Source organism: Protopterus annectens, chromosome 4.part1 (assembly GCF_019279795.1).
Source record: "Protopterus annectens isolate FY-2018-M chromosome 4.part1, PAN1.0, whole genome shotgun sequence".
Lineage (NCBI taxonomy): Eukaryota > Metazoa > Chordata > Ceratodontiformes > Protopteridae > Protopterus > Protopterus annectens.
Window position 1 is genome coordinate 543,881,340 of NC_056734.1, and position 12,894 is coordinate 543,894,233.

A 12,894-nucleotide genomic window follows, 5' to 3' on the forward strand; every position below is an offset into this window, starting at 1 on the left:
AAACACCATTATATTGGGTGACTTTAACTACCCAAACATAGACTGGGAGCACTACTCAAGCCCCAACATCCTAGCCCAACGGTTCCTAGAATTTATAAACTCAAATGCTATGGAACAACTGGTCACCACTCCCACAAGAGGGGAAAACATATTGGACCTGATCATCACCAACATGGGGACTCTATGTTCCATACCAGAGGTATACACCTCATTGGTAAGATCTGACCATAAATTAATCACTATGGACATCCATATCCTGTCCCCACCCCCAGCAAAGGAAGCCACGGTCAAAAACTTCTCAAAAGCAAGCTTCCCACTTCTCAAAACCGAGGTGGAATCCTTCAAAGCCCCAGGGCCAGTGGAATATACGGCCTGAACCGCAGAATCCTTTACAAACGCATTCTATGGATACCTACAGGAATGCATGGATCGTGCTATCCCAAATAAAACCAAGACACACTCCTCCAAGGGCAGGAGACCTGTCTGGTGGACCCCAGCCATAAATAAGCTGTACAACAGAAGGAGGAAGCTACTACATGATAGAGCAAAATCCCTGAAAGGGAAGGCAACTCTGATCAGTACTAGCAAGAAACTACGATCCCTCATAAAATCATCTAAGGCTAGCTTTGAAAGAAAAATTGCACAAGACGCTAAAGATAATCGCAAGGCCTTCTTTAGTTATGTCAGAAACCTGAGTGGAAACTCCCAGATATGCTCTGAGTTAGTGCAAAATGACAAAAAATACACTGAACCCACAGACATTGCCAACATCCTGGCGGACAGGTTCAGTGCAAACTCCCCCCCCCCCCCAAATGACTATCCCAACAGAGTGTAGCCTCCCTGACATCACAGATGCACAGGTGAGAGCTGCCCTCTCTAAAGCAAAAAACACAGCATCAATGGGACCGGACGGCGTCCCGGGCTGCGTTTTACATGAGCTCCAAGAAGAACTGAACCCTCACTTAAAATCACTATTCAGTCTCAGCTTTACAACAGGATATGTACCCAAAGAATGGCGTACAGCAACAGTGGTCCCACTCCATAAAGATGGTGCCACAACAGACCCCGGAAACTATCACCCTATAAGCCTAACTAGCCTGAACTCATAAACAAAGACATTGGAAACCTCCAAACACTGGATCCTACCCAGTTTGGCTTTAAGGGCAGAGCTTGCCTCTTGAACCTGGTCGATTTCTTTGAAACAGTCACCAAGGCCATAGATGAAGGGAAGGTAGTCCACACAGCCTACCTTGACCTTGCAAAAGCCTTCGACACAATACCCCACTCGGGCATCATAAATAAGCTCACCAACTTAAATAACCCCTATGTCACAAGATGGGTTGCAAACTGGCTTAGGGATAGAACCCACATGGACAGAATTGCAAGTGCCATGTCAGACTCTAAACCAGTTACAAGTGGCGTCCCACAAGGCTTAGTCCTGGGACTTCTCTTGTTCGGTATATATTTCTCTGAGGTACAGGCTAACACAGGAGGATTATGGCTGACAAAGTTTGCAGATGACTGCAAATTGGTGGCCATAATCGACTCGCTGGCTGACACAAGCATCCTCCAAAAAGGTCTCGCAGAGACGGATAACTGATGCCAGAGCCATGTCCTAAAGCTAAATGCCAAAAAGTGCATAGTCATCCCCTTTGAGAAAAACAAAGTGCCCACAAATTACCACATAGGTGGTAATACATTAAGTATGGAAGAAGTAATTAAGGATTTGGGGACCCAAGTAGATTGCAATCTCTCCTTTGACAATCACATTGCCAAAGTGGTTAGAAAGACATTCTATATAACCCACCTTATCACGAAGGGGTTCACATCTAGATCAAGATAGGTCATAGTGCCCCTCTACTCATCAGGCCCATAGTTGAATACAGTGCCCCATTTGGAATGTACCTTACCCGACACCTGCTGCAACTAGAAAGACCCCAAAAGTACCTCACCAAGAGGATCAAGGGACTCAAACAGATGCCCTACGCAGTTAGGCTAAAGAAACTCCAGCTCTCTTACTGCCTACTCAGAGGCGACCTGTGCCTGACGTATAAAGCCATGTCCAACCCAGAATTAATGGACATGCTCCACCTCAAGAAATCCAAATCCATCAGAGCTACACGCTCCAGTGACTTGAACCTCAGCACAGAAATAAATAGAACATGCTGGAGGGGCAGATTCATATCCCAGAGGCTCCCCTCACTCTGGAACAAAATCCCAATCCATGTTAGACAGAGCCCCCTCAATGACCCTCTTCAAGAAGAATCTTGACGTTTGGATGGGAGATTGTAAATTTACCCCTGGGATCTCTTCTGTGTCACTGCTAGACAGAGGCACGGTAAACTAACCTTAAATGGGCTATCTTCTGTGACCTACTATACAGAGGCACAGTCAACTAATCTAAAAAGGGTGGCGAAAGCCAAACACTCTCTGGCTAGGCTTGTAAATGCCCTAGGGCAGATAGCCTAGTATCAACCTATGAACCTATGTTAATGCAGTATAGTATTTCTGGTGCTAGTATAACATTTTGCCATTTTCTAAAGATGAATGTCAAGGTCCAGATTTATAAGCCTTCTGCTTTGATCCCCTGCTGAGATTTCCTTTTGTGGTATCTTCATTGTTAAGTGGTTATGATTTTTCTCTATTCCTCCTCACTCATGAGCTATGTCACATGCCTGGGCTAGAAGAGTCCTGTCATCCTTTGAGCTATTCCTTTCTTCTACTGTTTAAAGTGTGACATACATCAGTCCTGAAGGCCATTAGAGTACATTTCCTGCCTTTGTTGTCTGAATGAAAGCAGCCGGTCTCAAGATTGCCCTCACTTGATCACCATTACCACAGATTGGTGGTTCCTAGTCTTTGCTTTGGACAGCCATTTTCTTAGAGCTTTCTAATTTTTTCCCAAAAAGAGCTTCATACAGGGACATGATGATCTCATGTCAGTAAGAGCTTTCAGAACAGACTTAGATTGTACTCTGTAAGGGGCAGTAGAACCTGTTATTGCTTCAGAGCAAGGCAAAGAATTTTACTCCTGCCTTTCTGGAAGGAGGGGTCTATGCAGTTCATTCTCATCCTGGACTTCAACAGCTTAAATGAGTACATCTAGAACATCACATTTTTAATGATGAATCTTCAGATGAGCCATGCTAATGCTCCTGCAAGGTGCATGGACACATTTTTGTCATTTGATGTTTGCTCTGTCATAGAGCCTGAGAATTCATTAGTTTGGTTGCCCAAATAGAGGGCATAGTTGAGGGCCAGCGCTCAGACTCTCATACAGAGTTTGTACTTTAATGAAGCCACAGTCCTCACAGTTCATTGTGCAGATATAAGAGTATGATTGTTGCAGTAGATACTGAGATGCAGGTGATTACAAAGCCATCATGCTGTCACAGATGTTCTTTTATTGTCATATTTGTTTTTGAGCTGCAAGAGCGGTGGTTGATTCCTATTAACCTCATTGTAGGTCCTCCTTTTTCTAGCTGAACCTGTCAAAGATTCCATTGACAGGCATTTTGCTGGCATATTTTGAGCTCATCTGGTCTGAGCCATAGTTCATGGAAAGTAGAACCTTCAGGCAGGGACTTCATTACACTTTCTAGAGCTGTATGGTGTTTCTTGCTGTATAAACAGTGATAAAGTATTTAAATCTGGAGAACCTTCTGCTTTGGTCAAAAAACCAAGCCATGGTTTGGTAAATGGTTTGAACAAGGCAATGTGAGCTTGTAACCAGTGGGCAGAAAAGGTAATGTGTGGGTTGGAAAGTAATCATAGAATGGCATATCACCTTGACATACATTGACATCCCCAGAGGAAGTTCATAGAATGGCATATCACCCTGACATACATTGACATCCCCAGAGGAAGTGAATGTGATGGCAGGCTTTTAAGCTGCAACTCCATTCCCTGAGCTTTTGTTTCAAGAATCTTGCATGGTTAGGCTGTTTCAGGAGTTTAGCATTCTGAAGGAGAATGCAGGACCCCTGCTGTTTTTCTGTTTTTGCTCATTCGGGGGGTGGGGTTAATGGAAAGAAGCCTTCTTCCTCCTTTGATACAGAAGATATCTGTATGCCATTCCATTACTCCTAATTCCACACCTTATTCCAAACTTCAGAGTAGTATTGTAATTTATCATTGTAGTCTTTCATGGTTTACTGTCAGAAACGTGACTGTCCAGTGGAAGCCAACGAAGCCCTTCTCATTTGAGGGAACAGCCATTCCATCTGTGCTTGGCACCTAATTTTGGATCCGTTGCTTTCATTTGACTTTGTAGCTCAAGTATTGGAGGTTAACAGAAGCTCCCTGTAAACATTACACTCCTAGATGAGATTCTGTATGTTGAGTAAAGCGATGACTTATGCCATCCCAGAAATTGAGTTTGTAGGTGGCTCTGATCTATGTCAGACAGCTGTATAACTTACATGCCAGTTATTCTGTTATGGTACATGCTTTGAGACTAGTTCTCATCTTAACCTAGTAAATATCAGAACTGTAACCCAGCACTGCTGGTTTTCAGTGTTTTAAATTGGTTCTGCATTTTCACTCACCTTTAAAGCATCTTGCTGGTCCTTGGGGCTTGGTCAGTAAATGACAAGTTGCCTGACTTCATACCAGCTGGTTTAGCGGGTGAGAAGGTCATGTCTTGGTGTAGATGCTCTACTTGGATGGTATCACTTCTATATACAACATCTTTGAGTTGCAGGCCCTTATTTGTAGGGAACTTTATTGGGTGAGTCAGGTCTGAATACCTGGCGTTCCTTAGTAATCCACCTTTCCTCATAAAAAGAGTACCAGTCTTAAAACAGTCCATTCATCTCTCTGAATTGTTCATGGAGCAGAGAGGGCCCTTCATTACTTTGATGTTCACAGCCAGACCTTGTATACAAGTCCATAAGTGAAAGTTGTTGATTATCAACTTTTCACATCATAGGGGAAGGGTTTGCATTTTCTGAATATCCCTTGTCCTACTGGATTATTAATTACAATATATTTTGCCATCAGGCAGTGGATCTTCCACTGGAAAATGCTGCTGATGGTAGCTGTGTTGCCAGAGCCTTAACTGCTTCAAATGCTTTCTTCAGAAGATTTTCCATTATACGTGTCTGTGTCATGCAAACTTTTCCATGCATTATTGCTTGAGAATTGGCCTTTTTAGCCTCTACCTTTGGCCTTTTTCTTCCTCCTTCCTTTCAGAGGTTTTAAGTTTACTGACTGCGGTTCTTCCTAACAGTTAACTGCTGCAGAAGCCCTCTGAAATCAGAATGTACCTGATTTATATATATGTGCTTCCATGGAAGGCCCCAGCACTGGATGCTTTTCACCATCCCACGTTTTCATTGTTTGACCAGCTTTTCCATCCTGCAGCTGTAAGCATTCTTGTAATATTTATGTTAATTTTTTTTTTCTGTGTTAGATTGTCTGATCTTAGCAGATGGTGCTTGAACTGAGCTGTGCAAGGACTTTGTGCACCTGCCTAGCCCAAAATGTGATGACATAATTTGCACTTAACTGAATGGGAATAAAAATTATTAAGAATAGTGCAGGGCCAGGGAAATCAAAACAGAAAGTCCTCTTAGTTGTCCACACACAGTAGAAGGTCTCCTTGAGGATAAGAGTACATGGTAAGTACACAGCTGCTGTTCCATAGTAGAAAAAGGTTTGGGCCATGACATTTACATATTTTGAATAGAAAATATGTATATCCTTTAAATTTGTAAAATGTTTCTATTCTAAATATGTAATCCCATGTTTATCCAGTCTTTTTAGGTACCTACAGCTTTCCAAGTTATATTTATCCTGATGTTAAATATATTAGTGGGTGCAGTGTTTTCAACCAGGTCAAATTTTTTGCACTTGCCAGATGTAGACTTTTAATGGCTTATTTTCCAGTCTTAAATGTTCTAAACTTCTTACATCATGGTATAAGAATCTAGACTGAAAACCCTGTCACTGTACTCTGTATCTTATATACTGCTGAGAGGCGACTTGTGCCTGGCCTACAGAGCAGTCTCTGACCATGCCCTAATGGAATAGCACCTATCTCCCTCATGGACAGGGGCAGTCTGTGCTGATCATCAACTCGCACTGCAAATATAGATCATCTAACATGGCCATTTAGGGAATAAGGGTACAATACGGCTAGGCTTGTAAAGGCTCTAGGGCCATTAGCCTAGTACCCTCCTATGATCCTTTTATAAGGTGTCACCTTTGTTTGCAGAAAAGACCACAGTCAGTAAGTAGGGGGTTTGAAAATTGAAAAACGTATTTTGCTAGAGCATATAAAATGCTTACTAATGGTGAAATGCCAAGTAAATTTAAGTGGGAACAGGGCTTTTCCTATTTCTTTGTGAGTAAAGAATGCAGAAGAATTTCATCACATTTTTCATTCCTAATACACTTGTCTGAAAGATATGATTAGGTTATTTGAAAGTTATGTACAATATATGCTATAGTGTTATACAATTATTTTTCTGTAGTGGGCTTTTAGGTTTCCTTGGTACTGGCACTTTAATATAGTTTCATCTGATTTTGTCTAGTGCTGATGGGAGTGTACAAAAGTAAGAAGGTGGTGTTTTTATACCATAAATTTGATAAGTAGTACATTGTACTTTGCATTAGAATTTAGTCTTATAATTTTGCTCTTTGATAAAGTAAATAATCTCAGTCTAATGTACAAAAAGAAGATACCTGCAGCAGTGAATATTAACTGCCAAAAACTGAATATTTGGAAACCTGATTCTTGCCCTGAGTTTATTTTGATATACTGGCGGAATCAATGTATGAAATTTCTGAATTTTGATAATCTAATTCCTTGAAAAAATATTTTTTAATTTCTGGCTGTTTGAGTAGAGTTCTCGGTCTTCTCATTTTTTTTCTTTACTTTTTTTTCCTGTGACATGATTCTGTATTTTTCACAAATATTGTGCTTTGTAGTATTTTATCACGTTAGAAAGCGTGTTTGATAGTTGATTGGTAGCTGATGAGTTTGAACAGTGGAATGAAGTTAACTTTTGAATGATTTCAGGCCTTCATGTTGCTTTGTGACCTCTTGATGATCTTCAGCCATCAGTTGACAGCTGGAGGCAGGGATAGTCTACAGCCCTTGATGTTTAACCCTGATTGTAGTCTACAGACAGAACTTCTGAGTTTTGTGATGGACCATGTCTTCATAGATCAGGATGAAGAAAACCAGAGCATGGGTATGTACAGCAGTTTAGAATTTTTTTGTTTGGATAAAATTGGAATGTGCTTACCATTGTTTCATTTAGTAAGCACACTGGGCATTTATTTTAAATCTGTATTAAAGAAGAAATGTAACTTTCTGTTGTCCTCCACTTTGACCAGTATTTGTGAGAAGTGATGTATGCTTGATTTAAAAGGATGTTGCATCTACCAGTCTCTTCAGTTTTTTTCCCCTGTGGTGTGAAGTGTTAACATTGAGGGGTCAGAACTCAACAGGCAGTCTGCACTGAGTTTTTTATGACCAGCCAGTACTGTGAAATTTAGCTTATGACAGAAGTCCTTCAGTGAAATTGAAATGGATTCTGGCAAGAAAGAAGACAGGAGGATAAAATCAGAGAAAAAGGATAAACCTAAAGGGGCAGTTCCGAAACAGAGCAAAGTACTCAGATTCTCCACAGTGGTGGTTACACTTTTGTTTCCAAAATTAGAGATGTGTAGCCAGTCACCACATTAACAAAATGTTCTACCCCGGAATAGTTGCTACATAACTTAATGACAAATACCAGCACTTTCATTGAAAATCGCATTAGTATTTTCATTGGGCAAGCTCAACAATTACATTGCAATTGCACAAGACAACTGATCCACACTGTATTGCAGTAGTGCTGCAGCATCCATACCAGTTAAAAAGACTTTAGCCAATGTGTTTCCATGCATTTCTTCCTTTTCTTGTCCATTTTTGATTATGAAGCATTTATCAAAGAATATTTAATATAGTTATGCAAGCTACTAGACAACAAGGACCAATGATAGCATCCCCTCAAAACCAGTATATGTTTGTACATAAGGATGTCAAGATATGAATCTTCGTTGGGACTGACAAAGGTCTCTGATGCTTAAAAAGGAAAGCGAAGCCTTACATCGTCTGGTAATGAGTAGGGTTTTTGTACAGCTAAAATTGATTTTACTCTAACCGCAATCTAATGATGAAGATTTTTATCTAGCGGAGATAGGGATGTGGGCTTATGTTGCAAGACATTTCCTTGTGGGAATTGGTTGGGGACGCACGGCTGAATTGCAGTTCTTCTGTAAACATACGTGGCTTATGCAGATTCACCATGACTATAGATGAACCGCAGCTGGATTAACCAGATGGAGGGGAAGAACAATGTCCATGGGCCACTGAGGACAGCAGGCAGTATGGCATACTCCCACAGGAGATGCTCGGTGGGCTTGTCAGTGGCAGAGAAAATCCAGTGTGAATGGGCAATGCCATTATTAATCTGCCAGGGGAAGTGATAAGGTGTTGTACTTGGTATACAGTACATGCTTATCTAGCTACAACTTGTTTGATGTGTGCAACTGCACAGAAGAAATCCTGTACATATTCAAAGGATAAACTGCATTGGTCCAAAACAGCTATAGACTCCATCATTGTGGCTGCAGCTACGAAGAGAGCTCTCTGAAGACTCGTCTTCTATTCAACTAACCAATAAGGAGTCCATGGTTATCAAGAGACTAGGGAAGCGGGTGTATGCTTCAGGCACCTTCTCGATATGAGCCCTGAGCTGTGATGCACATGAACAGTTTCCAGAGAGATCTAGCACAACAAACCTTATCTTCTCTGAAGGACCCTCTTACAACAAACAGAAGGCAACTTGAGATGACAGTAACTACTATGTGCAACATAACTCAACTTCTTCATGCTTTTGATGCATATTGAGGCAGATGGAATGGACTAGGGCAGCTGGATCATGTATAATGAGACACCATACATGTCTGCGTCAATGCAACTTTGCAGACAACTTTAAGGCATCCTTCACTAATGCTCCTTTTGACCATCCCTGTTTGATCCCTCAATTAAGGAAAGGATGCAAAAATCTGAATAAAATGGTAAAGACTTTCTGCCGTCAAATTAAAGTTTGAGGCCCCATAGAGATCATGTACTAGGAACCAAAAAGGGCCTCAATCTGTTTGGTTTAGGAAATCTAAGTGTCAACAGTTTGATTCACCTTCTAACAGGGGTGGCAGAGGGGCCCCACAAAATCATGGATACTGCTCTCCCTTTTCATATTGCAAACAACAGTATCTGTGAAGATCTGCCGAACCGCTGTACTCTGAAAGCAGTCAGGGAGGGTCTCTTCCTCCATCCCTTTGCATGGCAGGGCAACATGCAGGCAAATGGGTAAGAAGATTAATATCCAGAGGCTAGTAAATTCCCTTTTTCCTGTCTCCATCCCAACTCACCAGACTTTTGCCAGATGTTCCAGCCAATTAGGCAAAAGCTGCCCAAATGGCGAACAACTGTTCTCGGAAAAAAAGACCATTTCAAGAGGTCCCACCAGACCAGACAAGGTCAGTCTTCAGTTCGAAGTTTTTTGGTTCCCAGGACAACTCAGGTTCTCTCAAGCCAATCTTGGACCCAGGTCTCTTAAACGGATATGTTTTTGAAAGACTTGCTTCAAGGTGGTCACAGTGCAGTCAGTTCTTCCCTGGGGAGAACAATTGGATGTGCACCATAGATCTCCATGACACATACCTTCACATAAAAATTGAGCAGGAGCAGTAGTAGTAGTTGCACTTGCACATTGGATCCAGTCGCTGTCAGCTCCGGGTCCCACCATTTAGAATTGCAATTGCCCCCAAGGTGTTTACCAAATGCATTGCAGCAGCTCACATATGACTTATAGGGTACAAAATCTCGATCCTGGCTGCCCCCTTGATGGAGTCACCAATCAAAGCCAGGAACTACCTCCTCAGTTTTTGACTGTGTTACTGTTCAGTTTGACATTAGTCTTGTTTGGTACAATATGGCTGACTAAGATAAACATCCTAAGTCAGGATTTAAAAAGTGCGCCAAATGTGGCCAAAAAATGTCTGTCATAGACAGTCATGTCATCTGTGTGTATATTGTTTAGGAGCATTACATTTAAAGGATAGCTGCTCCATATGCCATTCTTTCTCTTCCAGGGTTCTCCAGGAGAGAAAAGGGAAGTTGATAGAGGTTTGCTGAAACACTCTTTCCAAGAAGCTTTGATCGACCAGGATGGATCCAGCAAATCCTCAAAGTTTTCTAAGACTATTGAGACTAAAAAAAGCAAAAATTATTTGACATCGGCTCCACAGACATTGGAGCCGACCGTCTTATCTTTTAGGAGTCCCCAGTCCTGGAACTGATATCCGAAATACTTAAGCCTCCTTTATTACAGTCGGTACCACCTTTGATCCATTCATCTTGGTCTTCTTTTAGCCTTTCTGATCTGGATGTGGATTGTGTGATGCAGAAGCTTTTGCAGGCACCGGCCTTTGCAAAATTTTTATCTGCTCTGACCCAAGCAACTTCGGAGCTGAAGACCCTTATACCAGCTGCAACTTTTCCTCCTCTGAGCCATACTGGACTTTCAGAGCTGGAGGAGTCTGACTTGTTGATAGTTGAGCCTTCGGAGCCGCCGCCTGCTTCAGTGTCTTAGGCTCCGTTTACTGTGACATCCTCGGTGCTGATAGAAGATTCTAGGAGCCGGCACTCTATAGTCGGGTCCGGGAAGCATAGTCAGACCGACTTGTTGTTTCCAACTGCCTCTGGGCGCTTCGGCTCGGATGAGCTCTGCTCCTACCTCTGACTCGGCGGAGCCCACTGTCCTGGTGCCAGGGGTTATCGATGGTTTCCTCAGATCCATTGGTCCCTTTGCATAGGAGCAGGGGTGCCTTCAAAGTCATGAGGAGAGTTGTGCCTCCTAAGACATCCTCGACCTCAGGCCCGGCTTCTTCCTCCCTTAAAATGCATGTGTCTGCTTCTGCTTCACATATCCTGGCCAAGCGTAGAGACCCAGAGCCTTAGGAAGCCCCATTGGGTGGCCCATGCTCTTCCGAGACCTCACCAGAAGCTCCCACTGATGAGATTCCCAGGAAGAGAGTTTGTAAGAGGAAACATATAGACTCCCCACAGGAGAACCTGACATCTGATACTGACTTGGATGAATCAGAAGGGTCCCCACGGTCCCTCTCTGAGGATATGTCATTTGCTGAGATACTAGAAATCCTTAGAGGGGTGACTGGCAGTCCAAAGGCCCTACTGAAGATGAGTCTGATGTCCTTCAAGAATGCAACTGCAGTCATAACATATGGGTTGTCCTGCCTCAGGTAGCCCTCGGTCCGCCGAATTCCAAAGTCTGGGTCCGGCGTCGGCTGGTGTTGCCTCCCTCCGACGTCACAACGGCTGGAGTATAAAGGCATCGGCCAACGCCATCTAATTCAGTCTTTCTTGCCGTGCGGTGCCCGAAGCAGAAGCAGTTGGCAAGTGCCGGTCGGTCAGCTCCTGTGTTTTCAGTACCGAAGTCATCTAAAAGCTAAGTACCCCATTGGGGAACATTTTTTCTTGCCTCAGCCGATGTCAGAACAAATTGAGAAAGTTAATAATTGTTTGTCTTGTGGTAAACAAATACCTCATAAGGACTTCCATTCTTACTGCCTTCCTTGCCTGGGCCCAGACCATGACGTCTCAGCCTGTGCTGCCTCTGCTTGCTTTAATAAGCGCACTCTCAGGCGCCGGGCAGAATTCGCTGAAGACTTTTTCGGTGAATCTTTCGTGTATATCATGCCGTCGGATCAACCGACTACTCAATCTGCCAAAAAACGAAAGGACCGGACCGACATCCTTGGCCCGCGTCCACCACCGATGCAACTCCTAAACCCTCCGCTTGTGCTTCGGTCCCTTCGGAAGCGGTAATTCAACCGCTCCAGGCCGACAACACAGCGTTAACACGACCTTCGGTCTCGGAGATCTCTCCGGTGCCAGTTGTTGATTTTCCTCCGGAAACCGAAGTTCTGGATCTACCCAACACCATTTCTGTAGACAAGGTTACTCCTGCACGTGGGGCTGCTAGGCCTCCTGTATCCATGTCCATCAAGGCCTTTGCATGTGCTAAGTCCGCCAGCTAGGCCAAGGCCCATCCTAAACCTGCTGCTCAGGCCCCTTCTTCTGATAAACAGATCATGTCTCTTGCTGCAGATCTTATTTCTCTTATCAGGGGGTCTCAACCTCATCCATTCAGAGGTTCTCAGCCACTTGCAGAGAAAAGGCCCAGAACTGAGCAGGCTGACAACCTCTCTTCGGATGAAGCCTCTGGGGATTCTGAGCATTCTGATACCCAAGAAGAATTCTTCCAGGCCTACGAGGACTCTGATGCTGAGGAATCAATTCCCTCTGCCTCCCCTCCAGAGGATTTCTCGTTTGGTGAAGTCCTGCACTCTATGAGGGAACATTTTAAATGGCAGGGTCAGGAATTCTCTGATTCCAGGAAATGGCTGCGTACCTTCCTCAAGCTTCCCCAGCACAGACCTTTAGCTATTCCTCCAGTTATGGATTTTTTGGATGATGTTTTCTCTGACTCCAGTGCTAACCCTGATTCTTTCCCCCCTGCTCCTGTCAAGCCAGACAGATATTATAGGGTCCCTGACACTCACAAGCATCTCTTTAAGGCCCACTCTGTGGATCTAGAAACTATTTCACAGGGCCCCAAGGGAGTGGCTACTTCCACTGCCAAAAATCCTCTGCCAGCGGACAGGGAAGCTAGGTCCCTGGAGAGATGGGGTAAAAAAAGTTTATACCTCAACCACCCTAGCCATGAGGTCACTTAACTGCCTTTTTCACATGTTTCAGTACCAGGATTTTTTACTGGATGATTTACAGAAAAAATTAGCCTCTCCTGAGCC

General features: G+C 43.4%; 1 protein-coding gene across 1 annotated transcript in view; it reads left to right on the top strand.

Annotated features, from left to right (window-relative positions):
* The window catches only part of STAG1 (stromal antigen 1), a 2,620,144-nt gene that overhangs the window by 1,827,282 nt on the left and 779,968 nt on the right, over positions 1 to 12,894 (top strand). The window contains exon 21 of the mRNA XM_044070350.1: positions 7,025 to 7,199. Coding sequence (XP_043926285.1) covers positions 7,025 to 7,199 — 175 coding nt within the window. The remainder of the gene's footprint in view (positions 1 to 7,024; positions 7,200 to 12,894) is intronic.